A 16,524-nucleotide genomic window follows, 5' to 3' on the forward strand; every position below is an offset into this window, starting at 1 on the left:
TTGGGGTTGGGGAGACATAATACCACAAAAGTTGTATAACACTTTGAAGATGACAATTAACCAATTATCAATAATATTGTTCTGATGTCTTCTACAATTGTGTTCTATGTCTAATTCCAGAAAAAAGATGTTCTTTTGTTCTTTAAATTCCACTTTGCAGCTGTAATATAGGACTGGGAAAAAAATTAAAATGATGATAGGAAGAGGGTGATATTAAGACAGACACAATTCAATATTCTACCATCAAACACTGCCACAATACACACACACACACACACACACACACACAAATATACACACATACACACACACACATACATACATACATACACACATACACACATACACATACACACACATACACACACACACACACACACACACACACACACACACACACACACACTTTCCAGGACTTCCTTCAACTCATGAGCCTACTTCTTCAGACTCCTAAGTATTGGGGTGACAGACACACACCATCACACTTAGCTTAAGAGAAGCCTGATGTTTATGATTCTCACAATGTCTTTATTTTTCTGGTTGTTTGTTTTATTTTCTTGGGGACTGAAAGCACTTTTTGCTTTTCAAATAATTTACACACAAAAAAAAAATAATAGGAACCATCATGATAGTAAAGAAATAGAATTAAAAGGAAATGCAAATTAGCAACATAATATAAAAAAATTAAGATGATAAATTGAACATTCTGGAAAAGATATAAAATACTGTAAGATTTTAGAATTAAGAATATCTGGACTGAGCCCTCAGATTATATATCTGCTTCTAAATGCAGGTATCTTAGCTAGATGTCCTTAGATGTGTTCTGTTGCTTTGGAGCTCCATGTGACTCTGTTCACTGTATAAAACTTTGCAACATAAAAAGTCTTTTAGAGCTGGAATTCACCTGTATCAAATAAGTTTGTGTAATTTGTTTTGCAGTAAACCATGTAAGAAATGAGAATACTTTTCATATAAATTCTCCCAAATGCCAATTACTTTAACAAAATAGAAGCAACGAAAAATGGAACTAAGTTCAAAATTCGTACTTCACCTCTTTTAAAAAATGTTGAAAAATTTTGAACAAGTTATGTGACTTTACGAAGCTATAAACTTTAAATATCTCATAACAAAAAATAGGTTAAGATGCTCAAAAATAACAAGTAATATGTTTTTTAAGTTAATGGGTGATGAGTCAGCTATATGATCCACAGTTTTGTGTAGCACAAATTTTACTGATAAAATCAAACCTGGTGCCAGTTATTGGGGTGAATGCTGGAAGATCACAGAAGCAGAACAAGCCACAGCCACCTCACCTTGCCAATTCCTCAGCTGATCCTGTTTCCTCAGACTGGAAGCCTCTGAGTCTTTATCCAAATGGATCTCAGCAGAACTGCTGCTAAAAGCCTAAAAGCCTAACTGACTCTAGTTCCTGTTCTTCACACCTTATGTACCTTTCTGCTTTCTGCCATTACTTCCTGGGATTAAAGGCATGAGTCACCATGCCTGGCTGTTTCCAGTGTGGCTTTGAACTCACAGAGATCCAGATGGATCTCTGCCTCCAGAAAGCTAGAATTAAAGGTGTGAGTGCCACCATTTTCTGGCCTCTATGTTTGTCTAGTGGCTGTTTTGTTCTCTGACCCCAGATAAATTTGTTAGGGTATATGGTATATTAGGGAACACAATATCACCACAGTTTTGTGCTTCCATCTTCAAAAGTGGATGTAATTTCTGAGGCTATCATTTCATTGATATACTGAGACATTCCTGTAATCTGTGCTCATGATCTCCTCCTAACTGTGGCATAGGCAGAGAGGGCTGTTCATCTGAATGATTCCACTCTTCCTCAACCTTGATCACATGATTGACATGACTGAATAAGCAGTGCCTTGATCTGTCCTTACACGTTAAAGCAGTGAACAGAAGAATAGGCTAACAGGGTTTGCTATTTACTCTTAGGAAAGAGCAGGTCAATTCCTATGTTCATAGGTATCACTAAGGTATAAACTATAAGGATTCTGTGTGCAAAATGTGGTTATCTTGGTGCTTCTCTGTACCATAGGACCCTTCTGTGGCCACTGGCATCTAGCTTAATGTTCATTGAAACAAAAACTTCAATGTATTTCTCTGATTGATAAATAAAAAGCTGATTGGCCAGTAACCAGGCAGGAAGTATAGTATAGGCAGGACAAGCAGAGAGGAGAATTCTGGGAACAGGAAGGCAGAGACAGGAGTCACCAGCCAGACACAGAGGAGGCGAGATGTAAAAGTACTGGTAAGTCACAAACCACGTGGCAAGTTATAGATTAATAGAAATGGGTTAATTTAAGATATAAGAACTAGATAGCAAGAAGCCTTCCACGGCCATACAGCTTATAAGTAATATAAGACTCTGTGTGTTTATTTAGCTCTGAGTGGCTGTGGCCCTATCGGGACTGGAGAAAACTCCAACTACAAAATATAAATGTACCAAAATGTGGACAGGTAACTATTTACTCTGTGATAATAAGTCTAATTAATACAACAAAAATTATTGGTGATGTCATAAAAACTAAAACAAAACTGCCTATGAGGCAAAATATTATTTAGGTGTGACTTGTAAAAGTTGCTATCTGTTGTGAATTAGCAAGAACATAGGGTGTCTGAGGTAACTCAGGAAATCCAGAAGTAATCTAATGGACTTTCTGAAGAACTGGATGGATTAACTTGCCCAGTTGTGTTTAACCACCTGATGGCAACCCAGACACCCTCCTGCAGCCACAGTGTAATATTGGGGCATGTTAACTTGTCAGGCAAAGACATGATATGAGTTCAACAGATGCTTGCTGAAATGGCTTATCACTTTAAAATGTTTAAATAAACATATACTTACTGTAAATGTTCTTACAAACAGATGCCTTCATCATTCATATGAGATATTGGGGAGTTTTATCAAGTGACTTCTCTGAATAATTTTGGGATCTTGTATCAAATTATTGTAAATAATGTAAAAGTAAATAATGAAAGGTGTAAGAACCTATGAGTCATGGTTTTATGGTAATTATTTGATTAACCCATTTATCCAAGATGTGTGAAAGAAAGTTAATTCATTCCCGTTAGAAACAAATGACAGATACTATTAAGTAATTTTTAAATCTCATTTTACGGGAAAGCAGATAATTAGCAAAGACAATTGTAATACCATATTTGTTTTTCTAAAAATAATTATGGCTAGGGTCCTTTGTGGTGTGCAGTGTGGAATATATTACTTCTGTGTTAATGAATTCAAGGGAAGGCAACACCACTATTAGTAATAGCTTTTTATTCGGAGTCCTCATTTTCCAGACAGGTCACATGAAACACAGCCATTAAACAATAGCGTTGAGATAAATCCATACAATGTATGCTGCTTTTGTTGTTGTTGTCCTTGTTCACCAATCACTTGGTGCAGGAAGAGCCTTATGAAGTGATGGGACTGAGAAATGGAAATAGCTAACCTGCAAAACACCGGGGACAGGAGAGTCAGGACTTTAATCAGGTCTCATTCAATTATGTTTCAAATCAACACATCTTGATAGCCAAAACGCTCATGGAGTTAATGCTCTAATAAATGTTGTCTCTCTGTCAAAAGAATATAATTAGACAATAATGAGTAGATATATAGTATGCTGGTCCTTAGTCTATTCGTTGACCCCAGTAACTTCCACTTCATTGGACAACAAACAGCTTTTAACCTGGTTCTCATAAAGCATACTGCTCATTACTACATGACTATCTTTTAAGGTGCTTTTTTTTTTTTTAAATTTGAACAGTGCCTACATCCTTAAAAGGAAATTTATGTTTTACAAGCGCTCAGTTAATTTAGGGAAAGGAGCAATCAATTTCTCACCCAGTGATTCAGTGAATATAAGAAACAGGGTCCAATTTTTATATGTTGTTTGCAGTAGGGATACATTCATTGGATAAAGAAACAATGTGAAAACCTTCTTTGAGATTACATAATATATTTCTCTTCAGTGTTTACTATGATATAGTATAACACTGATTCTTACTATTTTGAACTTTAAAGAAAACATTTCCATTATTAACAGATGGTGAAATGATTTCATTACTGAAGTTTTATTTGCAGTTCACCATTAAGCAATTTTTAGTTTTTTGAGTCTTTTACTAAAATTTCCAAAATGTAGTTTTCCTCTACTTGAATAGCTCTAAACTTAAAAGACATTATTTTTCGTGTGTGTGTGTGTGTGTGTGTGTGTGTGTGTGTGTGTGTGTGTAAAGCATTCTAAATTCCAGAAACCCCTTTAACTCTATTGATGATATACCACCCATTAGAAACATTGTTCCCCAAAGGTATGATTTTGGCATCACAAAGGTTTCCTTGGAAGCCAAGCACCAGAGTTCTGTGGTAAAGGCAGGTCCCAGGGAGATGAATAAAAGCAAGATTCCCTTAACTATAAAAACTCAGAGTACTGACTTACACTACCACCAACTTGTAAATAAATAATCACTACTAAATCCAGATAATGTATTAAACAGCTAACACTAGTAAATTACTGGTGGCAGCTTCAAGTCAATCCCTCACATATTGGCACAATCAATTTTGAGACTCACATGGTGTTGTGGTGTCGTCAGACACTGACAATACATTGAACAGCTGGTTACTTATAATTAGGAAGTTTTTAAAAATAAACCTACTTTTTGTGTTGAACTTATTTGCACATTGCTTTAGATTTTACTACGTGGTTATCTGAAGAGTGTGAGAGAGGCAGAGCTTGGAAAGACTAAAAGGAAACAGTTTTCCATCAACTTTCAACTATCTATCAAGCTAAGTCATTTTGTAGTCTCCTGGAAAAAGTAACATCATAGAACAGAGACAACACACTGGAGATACATAAGTTGGCCAAAATATAGTGTCAATTGGGTTTCACATGTACAAGATCCCTTCTTTTCTAATTTAAACATTTACAGATAACAAAAAGCAAGAGTAGAGCTGTGGAAAGGTTGTTACCAAGAACCAAATGCAGTTCTCAAGAGAATAAGGCTGATGGGAGTCACCCATTCTCACCCCTAGAACAATTTGGCGAGTGAGGTACAATCTAAAACTTTCGTGAAATGGTGGAAAAATTTCCAGCAGATTTTTTTTTAATTACAAACTTAATTTAGTTCAATGTTTGTTTTGCTTTTCCTTCTGTTTTTAGTATAAGGATTTTATGACATTTATGCTGTTTCTACACTGGCTTGGTGGCCAGAAAAGAAGGCACAAAATTCTCTCCCAGTTTGTAAATAATCTTTTTTTTTTCTGTTCCAGTGCACAAACAGCCTTTATTTAACTCAGCACCACGTTTTCCAAGGTATGGGCTCAAACTGTTTGCCATGAAGCTGTTAAATGCCAAAAACAAAATTTTAATGCTGAAGAAAAATGTCAATCAAGGCTTTTCTCCATCTGCTACTACTTCTGTGAGTGCTAATTTTATTTTTCCCAATTCCTGAAATTAGAGTTGTCATAGCTTAAGAAGGAAGTAGGTTGGAAACTTGCTAAATGTCACAAGAAAAGGTGCAACCAAGTGATGGAATAAAGGGTATTGTTCTCAAAGGACACCAATAAATGGAGGCAGAAGAGCACTGAGATAAAGGAAAACAAATTTTGTTAAGACCAAGACCTCTTGAAACACAGTACACAATGCATATAACCAGCACTGGTACCACACATGCATTAAAACATTTGTCATGTTTAGTAATACAATGTGTACACACACCTGAACCACTGAAGATACTTTTGAGAACCAATCCATGTTATGATATCTACATAGGCAGAGCTTTATGTTACTGAAAACATGGTAAATGAGTTTCAGGTATTGGTACAAATGTAACTCTCATGATTTAGCATGACTTTAATCAAAGCTTCTACAAGGACTTGCACAGAACTATGACTGACAGATGTATTTTTTTTTTGACCTTTCAGTTAGTTCCATCAGCTCACTCAAACACATTTTGAACAGAATTATGTACTGTAGTACTTGGTAGACTATACATTAAACAAGAGACTTTGCTCTGAGGCACTGCTTCCCACGCTCCATGGGGAAAAGGAAGCAGGAAAAAACAAAACTCATAGAGTTCGACAGCTACCGAGGCAACACTTGCCATTTACAATATAAGCCCAAATATTTTTGCAACACAACTATATATTAATTTAATAAAATACACAATATAGCTCTTATACACTCAACAATTTGGCTCATATGCACGGAATCTGCAATAAATCAATAAAAAATATGTCATTTGATGTAAACACATTGAATCTTCTTACATCTGCACATTTAAATGGTCATGTGATTTGTTATGTCTAAGACTTTTTTCACTTTCCTGAGCTATTTTAGTGTCCAAGAATGAATAAAATATTTCAGTTACGTTAATTTTCTCTCGGTATTACCATTCAATGATAACCATAATTCAGAATTGCTCCAATATAAAACAAAGTCACCATCATTTACATCTTTGTTGGACACTAAAATGCTAAATAGACATTTTAAAGTCTTCAAATTTTCTTTAATGAAGTGAATAGGTCTACATGTGCTCAGGACAACACGGACTATATCTTTTTACATTGAACTTTTATACGACATGAAGTGTCTTACAAATGACCAAGGGTTTTTGTTGTTGTATTTTTTTTTCTGTTTTGTTATTATTATATATATATTTTTTTTTTGCTTTCTGACTAATGATATGGAATGGTCTTTGTGTTTCTATGCTTGGCAGGTACTTTATACAGAAATGTTTACCACAAATATGTGTTAATGTTTGGTGTAGCTTGGACTACTGCAAGGTCTTTTCAGGACTTTCAGTAGAAGCCTGTGATGTCAGCTAGAAATCCACCACAGATAACAAATATGACCCTGCTTTGTATGGGGTTTATAGGTAAACAGTTAAGTCAGCATCGATCTCGGAGGACAGTCTTAAAGTGATCAGAAACATTTTAAGTCGCACGTTGTATACCTTCCTAACAGATTGTCAAAAGGTAACTTGTCTCCTCATCCTCCTTTTTCTTCTCTCCAGTTTCTTCTCTCTCTCTTTTCTTGTTTCTCCTTATGCGTCATTAATTCTGTCCTAATATAAGTTTGGTCAAAACCATTGTTATTTCTGTAAAAGAAACAGCAGTGAAAAGAACATACTTGTGGGCACTTCAGATGTTCACTAAAAGCCTGAAAGCAGCATTGGTCCTTTTCCATCCCTGTAAAATGGGTTGTCACCGGGAGTAATCATTTTTAAATCAACAGAAGAGACAAGAAAATGCCAATTGCCTTTCCCCCTCACTTTCTCACAGCTACAGGATCATTTCCCCGGCAGTCCTGCAAGAGCTTATCAATCTCTCTCACAACTTCTTCCGCATCCACGGATTCTCTACCCAGATCTCTGTTGGGGTGATCAAGCTGCTCCAGCACGGCTCCCATCTCGTTGGACTCCCGGCTGGCTCTGGAATGCACATCCGCAAATACTCTCGCCATCTGATCAGAAGCCATGAAGGAAGGGTCTCTTGGTTGCTTACTGGGTGACAGATACTGACTGTCAGTGGGCAGATAGGAACTGCTCGCTTCGGCTAGAGCCCCTGATTTTGCTTCACAGCCATCCAGGGAGCCTTTTGTGGAGGCGCAAGGCTCAATGCATGCCTTGGTGGGGCTGCTAGATGCTGAGGGGACCTCTTGTAGGAGAGGGCTCAGGGCACGTTTGGCTTTTAAATAAGGTTTCACATTGGCAATGAGAATAGTGTGCTCTCGCTTGTCTTTTCCAAATGTACAAAAAGTCTTTTTCCCAGTGGGGTTCACAGTTTCATAAGTCTCAGTCTCAACATTAGCTTCAACTGTGGGTACAAAGAGATTTGTGCGGTAATCTGCGTTTTCGGCCTGATTGGCTGCAGGGAACTGTGGCATCCAACACCTATCAGAATGACCAAGCACTCGGCATTCATCTGTGCAATTAATGCACTCTTCCGGTTCTGCAAAACAAAAGAGAAAACGGCAAATCCAATCATTAGAGTGTCTCTGACATATCTCCTTGAGGCTGTGATCAGCTCTCAGTGGGCTTGCTTGACCTCTGGTCTCTTAATTAAAAAGGAAAAGAAAACAATAATTAAAACATTTCAGGATGGTTGCATAGACCTGCTGGTTGAGACAATGGTTTTATTTAAGTCTAGTCTCCAGATATTAACGAATTCCCATAGCCTGGGAAGAAGTAAAAAGTGGTCACTGGAGAATGATTCTCAGTGGAATACAGCATCACTATAACCTAATCCCCTGAGGATCTAGTCTTTGTTCTATGTAGCCCGTCCTGGAAAGAGTGAACTTCAAAAAGGTTGATCAGGATTCATTTTGTTAAATCAAATAATAGGTAAAGAGTGGATCACAACTTTCCATAATAAGTGCTAAGGTGATTTTAAAATATTTCATCCTTATTTTACTTGTAATTGTTATTTTGGTGACAGTCATGAAATAAAAGGGTTGCGTCCTAAGCTGATTTTTTTTTCCTATTGAGTGTGGCAAATGGATTTTTTTCCTATCAGACTGTGTTATGAATAAGCTTGTCAAAAGGGCACTTTCCTGCCTTATTATATGAGCATGCAGATCTTGTTATGCATCTCCTTCACTTTTGGTTTTTATTTTTGGTGTAAGTAGGTATAATGGATTTACTCAACAGGTATAGTTCAGAATAATGACACTTCATGATTTCCTATCCTAAATATTAATGTTTTCTGTGAGAACTTGTACTTCTCTCTTTTGCCAATAGAGGTATGGAGAGTCTATATAAAGCATTATTTAATGATTACTATTTTAAAGATGCTGACGAGGAAACATGAAGTACAATGCCTTTGTTCTGATGGTAGCTATGAACTTCCCATTGACTCCAATATTTTCAACCATGCCTTTGAATTACATCTTCTCAATTGTTCCTTCCTCTGTGAATGGTTGCTTCCCTTTTGTTTAATGATGCATTTTAGATCAGGGACTTCTACTAGGAGAAGAGGATATTTACAATTTACTTCTATGTGATGGGAGTAGAATTCCCTACACATTTAGGAGCCCTAGGGATCGTCTTTTAATTGATGCTAGATGATCCCTACAAATAAATGGTGTATTTTGCAAGGAAAGAGAAGTCTGCAAACAATATATGATATAGGAAAAAGCAAATTTAAAATGATTTGTGTGGTAATGTTTCAAAGTCATGCAAAGATATTTGATTTTTATATTTAAAGCCCATAAAGAACTTATCAGTCAACCAAACACACCTACAAACTATTTTACCACAAGAAGTTTGAGCCATGAAATAATTATTATGTTACCAAGTATCAGAGTGGCACCTTGACAAAACAAAATATTGTGGTATCTCATAGCATGCGTAATTTACACTTGTGGACTTTTCAGATGTATTTAATTTGCTTGCATCTATTTTAACTTGTCATTTTTAAAGAAATATTTTCCTTGGAATAAATGCAGTATTACCTTTTAAATTTATTATGTAAAGCAGGCAAGAATCTTGAGGAATAGACTGAATTATGCACCAACAGAGTAAGACAGTCTCTGATTGGATTCCTGCTAAGAGGAACTTGAACCACTTGAGAAGAACCTAGACCCCCACCCCCAGAACACTGTGGAAAGACATGTATTTAAATCAGAGCTCATATTAAAATGTGTTTTTAATGTCTCAAAGATTCAGCATCAGGTATGTTTGTTACCTAACCTGAATGGCTATCATATGACTTTGTTAATCTTTTGTATCCTTTAGAGCCAGGCATTTTATCTTAAAATGATGTACAACTAATACACTCTTTGAAATTTGCCGACATGGTTTTATATTTCACTATTGACTGGACTTCCATTTCAGTTACTTAAATAACCAGCATTGAATGAACTCAACATGGATTTAAGGTCAGAGAAACAGATAGACTAATGCAGATTTAAGGAAATGTGAATCGACCCTGAATTTGAAACTGCCAACATAAAAATGGCTGTTTGTGTTCACTGCTGCACATCACAGCTTTAGGCTGGACTCCTTTATGTCACATTCAGGGGAGCAAATTTTGAGTATGGATTATGATACATTACAAGCTATTCACCTTGTGCTCAGACTGTAATTTTGACGCCAGCAGTTCACAGACAGTGAGGAAAATCGAATGGCATTTTTATATAAACAGCAGAAACTATGAGCATAAAGTAAACTATCACTGCCAAAGTTCAAGAAAGAATTAACGAGTGGAACCTTCCTGAATGAACATAAATAAACAGACAAATGGGTAGGTATGAAAAAGGCATGGTTATACTCAGGGAATAGTTAGCAAGAAAGAAGGTATCAGGCAAACTGAAACAGTCGAAAGTAAGTAAAGAGTGAATAGTAAAAGGAAGGATAAAGGAAGTAGGAAAAGATGGGGTGGAAAAGAACGCAGAGGATTTAGACAAGGAGAGAGGTAAAGGTAGAGGAGTGATAGAGGAATATGAAGAGAAAGAAGGCTGTTAGGAAGGTGTACACTTAAAACACAGCTCCATCCACTAGGAGGATAGGGGCCACACACACCATATATATATATATATATATATATATATATATATATATATATATATCCTCAACTAAACTAAGTGTGTATAATAAAGAGAAGCATACAGAGTATTCTGTCAGACATTATAGTTACAAAAGAATATAATTAATTTGTTCTCTGTGTCTTGGAAGGAATGATCCAAGAAAAGACACATGGAATAATAAAACTTCAAAATTGGAGACTGTGGACAAGCACATCATCTGTATTTATATAGATTTGGTATTTGTGTTAGGCAAGTAGAGAGGCCCTGGGAAGAAGATCTCGCAACAAAGTTGATCTGATCCAATTTACCTTCTAATTTGAGATTACCTAGAAATAATTCACGTTTATTGTCATCCTTGCTTCAACACAATGCATTCACCCTTTCAAAGAATGTGGTCATTCTAGGAAAAACTGCAGAGACCTAAAGGAATCCACATGACAGAAACTGAGGCGCTATAAACAAACAAACAAACAAACAAACAAACAACAAACAGACAAAATTCTGAATATCGACAAATAATGAATAGAAGTTATAGAGTCTGATCTCTTAAGTATCTAATTCAAGGAAACACCTCATGAAAACAAGTAGCTTCAATCATTTACTTGGTGTTAAGATTCATTTTCAGCTAAATGTGGTGGTAGATGCCTGTAACTTTATGACTTGGAATAGTGAGGTAGGAAAGTTCTGAATTTCAGAGAAGTCTGGACTGGGACTCTGGACTACATAACCTCCAAATGTGGAGATATGTATGTATGTAGGTATGCATGTATGTATGTATGTATGTATGTATGCCATATAACCACCACTCAGGAAGCTGAGGTAGGAGGACAGCCCGTTCAGTATTTTAGTCTGGGCCACATAGTAAGAGCTTGTCTGAAAAAAAGAAAAGAGAAAAAAACAAAAAACAAAGAAAGAAACAAAGATAGATAGATAGATAGATAGATAGATAGATAGAAAAATAAAGAAAAACCAATACAGGACATTTTAATTGTCACCTTTGTTGTATAGTTAAGAATGTGAAATCAGTGAGTAGATCAATAACTTAATTATATTTAACTTTATATTTTCATAATTAAACACAATACACTTAAATAATTGGACTTTTATCATCCTTAGTGAAAAGGACAGGATTTACCTTTTACACTCAGAATTTAATCTTGGAAGTCACTACATCATTAGACATACTTAGCCATTCCAATGCTCAGTGAAAGATGTTGGCAACTACAATGAACAGTAAAACTAAAAGTCAAGACATTGGAGCCAGCAAGGGTTAGCAAAGAAAAGTGAGCTTTTGTCAAATGTAAGTATTTTGCAGAACTCAGATGATTCTCTGTTATGCCATGTGTGTGTGTGTGTGTGTGTGTGTGTGTGTGTGTGTGTGTGTTTTGTCTACTATAGAGGAAACCTATTGAATAATCAGCCAAAGAAATCTTAATTCATAGTGAAACTATTTTATTATTCTTTTCTGTCTTGCTCTCAGTCGGAAACTTATCATGAATCATAGGTTTAAACTTATTCCCTTGTCTTAGCACTAGACAGCACACCTAAGAAAAAATACTTAGCAATTAACTTGTTACCATTTAGGGAAGTAGTAGAGGACATCAAAAAATTCCCTGCTCTTGGTTTCAGATTTATTTGCTACTTGCAAAGTCTGCATGTTCTTATATCTGAGAAAACACACACACACACAGACTTTCTAGCATCAGAGTTAACATATGCATACAGTATCCTACTCTGATCTACTTAAAAATACTCATATATATGTATATATAATGATGTAGTAATATCTCTGATGCAGACGTTTGAAAACCTGTCTATAAATCAGAGTGTCAGTGAGGAAGTTTCACAGCGCTGTGTCTGTGGGGATTGGTATTTAGAATGCTTCTGTGTTTTGTGACTACTGAGATGCTTTCATTTCTGTTTTGTAAACAGCTTTAAATAGACACAGTGCTCTTCTATTACAGCAGTTTTTGGTAGTGTTTCTTAGAACATCTTAAAATTAGAGTTGTTTCCACGTAGATCACTCTATAAATGGAAGTCCATTTTTATTCTCATTTTATATTTCTAATTTATCTTATTTGACCAATGTAAGCTTCCATAACACCTATTAGCTGTCTGGAAAGTGAACTAGGCATTAATCTATATTTCTAGCTGGCATGGTTCTCTTTAAATTAGTTCTACAGAATCTAAACACAGTATCCATCTCAGATTCTCATCTACCTGCAAATCTTGACAAAACAAGGCCTTTGAATGCAAATCAGGGCATAGAGCTTCATACATCAGCCTGCTGTTTCTCTTTTCTCTCTTTAGTGCATATGCATAAATGCACATATCAGGGTGTACATGCTTCTCTATGAACAAAACACATTGCAATTTCTTCAAATATATTCTTATATTTCAGAAAAAAGTATCACTGCCAACTTGGGAATCTTGTTAGAACACAGTTGAGTAAACCCAATAAAGCTGGCTTTCTTTTACTAAGTTGGCATGACTTGTAACATCCTGTGAAATGACACTTCTCTAACATAAACAGTGTTTTTTTCCCCCTTTTTTTGGCTATATTATTATTAATTCGCTTCCCTTTGCCATTCTGTAAATCCCTAGAGTCTGTGGTGATGACGTGAGTCGTTACAAACAACTAGGATCTTAACAATTTAGACGCATACAAATTAATTCCAGTTACAACTTATGTGACCCCATTTACTAGAATATTTGATAAAAATAAACCTTGTTTCACTGTCCTTGCCTATGAATGGATGGAATACAGATTTCACTTTCAATATTATCCTGAAGAATGTGTAGTAAAGATATGTTGCCTCAAAGACTGTTCTTTTCCCTTTTAGTATACAAAATTATGATAATGTAGCCGTTTTAGATGTACGGTTTTTCTTAACAAGTACTCATGCAACTCACTTGCTTTATTTTAACCACCTTTTAATAAACGTGTCATGTGTTTCATGCAAGAGAAGAGGAGAACGGGGATGGAACATTGTGATGTGGGAAAACCAATCACTTACTTAGCTAGACAATCTTTCATCCACTGCTTTGTAGTTCTTGTATTTCTTATTTGAGCACAAGGGGCTATATTGTTTATAGGTGGAGGTAAGGTGTTAACTTGCATTTTAGTTTTGATGAAATAAATAAAATACCATATTACAATCTACTCATTACAGGAGGCACTTGTTCACACTGCAGTGATTTAATGGGTGTGGGGGGAGAAATCCTTACTATTAGAAACAATAAGTGTAATTATTTTCTAATAATTATCCATAAATGATAAGAATTTAGATACATAATTCACATGACAAAAATACAGTGATATTTTGATGACACAAAAACAATTATTTGGGTCTTAAATGTTGTAATTATTTTCAATAAAACCATATTTTAGTAATTTTGTATAGAAACATAATTATTATTTGATTTAAGAATGGTAATATTAGTTTATTGCATAGAGTCAAATATTGTAAAATGGATCAGGAATCACAGTTTGAAATATCCCACCTAAAAACAAGATGTCTTAATACTTAAGATGTACAAATTACTTCTGAACAAATGTGAACATATCACTCATTTCAAAAAAAAAAAAAAAAAAATACAGTGAAAGAAGCACTCGTACTTTAGCTGAATGCACAGCCAACTCAGCTTGCAGACTTTATTTTAGTTGTGAGATGCCATTCTATCTGCTTTAGATAGGCAGAGAGCACATTTTGAAGAGGAGGTTATTATAATACCATCAAATAGTCAAACCGTGGCAGCACTGAAGCACCAATCCTCAAGCGTGCACCTGCATTGCACAATGCTTCTAAATGTATTGCCACGGATGCATTCAGACACCAGAAACCACTGGCCTATATTGTTCAAGTGAATCCAATCACAGCTGGGTATTTGGAGCTGCTTGGAGCGGTAGCCCTCACTATTTAATGCACCTGCTCACCTTCAGGGATGGTTTTAAGTGCCTATGACCTCTTGGACATAATAAAATGCCTATCAGAGTGGCTTTTTTAGAATATATATATATATATATATATATATATATATATATATATATATATACATATTGATAATGCATAGCAAGTGCCTAGAGATGAAGAAAAGCTGAGATAAATTGAAATGAAATTTATGTTACGGAACAAGTACAAAACAATATAAGGAAATTTGATATCGAAGTACTCGGTATATAAAACAATGAGATTCTAAACCACACGGTGGAAATTTATGGCACAAATATAAGTGTGTCCCACGGCACACTTCTCTGAGATTATCATTTAAAATTTAGTTGCCCTCCTCCCTTAGTCCTGTTATGTGGGCCTGTCTATCACCTGGGGCACCAGCAGATGCTTGGATGTGAAGGCACAGCTAAATGGAGCTATCTCTTTCCTAACAGGCACCCTTAGGAGAACTGGCTCTCAGACTTAGTATAGTACACAGATATGGGTTTGCATATGCTTTTAGAAAAGGACTGTTGCAGAACCACCAAAAGCAAAACAGTGTAATCCCAGTGTTCCAATATAGAGATTCTGTGGGTTCATGAGCTCTGCATGATTCTTCAATTTCTTTAAAGATTGTGCTTGATGATTCATTGTGTATCAATGTATTAAGCAACTACTTTATGTCTAAGTGTTATACCAGGTAGTGGTTTATGGCAAATGAACCACTTTTATATTCACAAGTTTGTGACATTTTAACTCATCCCCAAGGAGCTTAAATTTCAAAAAAGTATGGAGTAGATTTGAATTACACATAAAGGAAATGATTCATGAACAATTACATTTTGAACGGTGTCATAGTAATGCCAAGGTACAGAAATCTGGAGAATGGTGTAGATAATAATATCATGAAGGAATTTATACAAAAGATGCTATTTGATCTTCAATTCAAAGGATGAATAGCACTGATATGGAATTTTAGAAGAATGTGTTCCAGGTAAAGAAGTGGAAACAGAAACAATAACCACATAGAAATGTACATTTCAAGAAATTGTGAGAGATTAGCTTTATCAGTTTAAGAATATATGCTGCATCACCAAACAATAATAAAAAATAAAATTAAATAACCATGGTAGTAAAATTAGCTAGCACCTGGAAATAGAATAGAAAAGTTCTGAATGAGATTATAGACTCAGGTCAGCAGGCATGCAGCACAAAGGTGGTTGAGCAGTTGACTACATGTCTTGTAAGGTATTTGATTTATCTGAGCTTTTAATGGGGAAGATAATGAACACCATTTATGACCCTACAATACTTAGATGCACTAAGAACAATATTATCCCAGTCAGCATGGTTTTCAAAAGGCTTGTATCTCAAATCTTTCTATCTTTAACAGAACCGTTTCCAGAACTGTTCTCAGGCATGGTCATTCTGTTCCCAAATATTTGCTATTCAGATTCCATTTTACTATGCAACCTCTCCTATTTTAAAGACAATCTTAAAGTCTTTAGGTTCAAATAACATTTTTTTCATTTTTCAGTATAGATCCAATATAGATTGCAATCATGCATCAGATAAATGTTTCCTATTCCTATTCCAACCTCTATCTTTCTCTAATATTCCATCATCATCAACCAGCTTTCATATATGTGATTACGTATATAAAGAAGTAAAACCTTTTAGAAAATAAAGTATGTATAAGAGGAAGAATAATCTCAAATAAGGCAACAGTATGAATCTTTGAACTCTATCCAATAATGCAGATAATTGAAATCAATAGGAATAAACAATTACATGAAGCCTCTAAAAAATTTCTCCAAAATAAGCATTTCAGTTTCAGATAATGAAAATGTAATGATTTTCCCAATAATCTGCAAGGTCCATCATTGTGCCCAAATATTTATTTTGGTTAATCCATTCGCCTTAAGAAATAATTATGTCTACTGGATTTGCATCCCCATGGGAGGCCTTGCCTTCTTGTGGGAAGGAGTTGGGGGTGGGTTGCAGGGAGGGAGGCTGGGGGGGGGTGGGAGGAGCAAAAAGGAGGATCT

General features: G+C 35.5%; 1 protein-coding gene across 1 annotated transcript in view; it reads right to left on the reverse strand.

The window, feature by feature from the left end:
- Window positions 1-6,696: 6,696 nt before the first annotated feature.
- Window positions 6,697-16,524, reverse strand: part of Pcdh17 (protocadherin 17) — an 88,474-nt gene continuing 78,646 nt past the window's right edge. The window contains exon 4 of the mRNA XM_059274322.1: window positions 6,697-7,969. Coding sequence (XP_059130305.1) covers window positions 7,287-7,969 — 683 coding nt within the window. The 3' untranslated portion in view covers window positions 6,697-7,286. The remainder of the gene's footprint in view (window positions 7,970-16,524) is intronic.

Source organism: Peromyscus eremicus, chromosome 9, assembly GCF_949786415.1.
Source record: "Peromyscus eremicus chromosome 9, PerEre_H2_v1, whole genome shotgun sequence".
Taxonomy (NCBI): Eukaryota; Metazoa; Chordata; class Mammalia; order Rodentia; family Cricetidae; genus Peromyscus; species Peromyscus eremicus.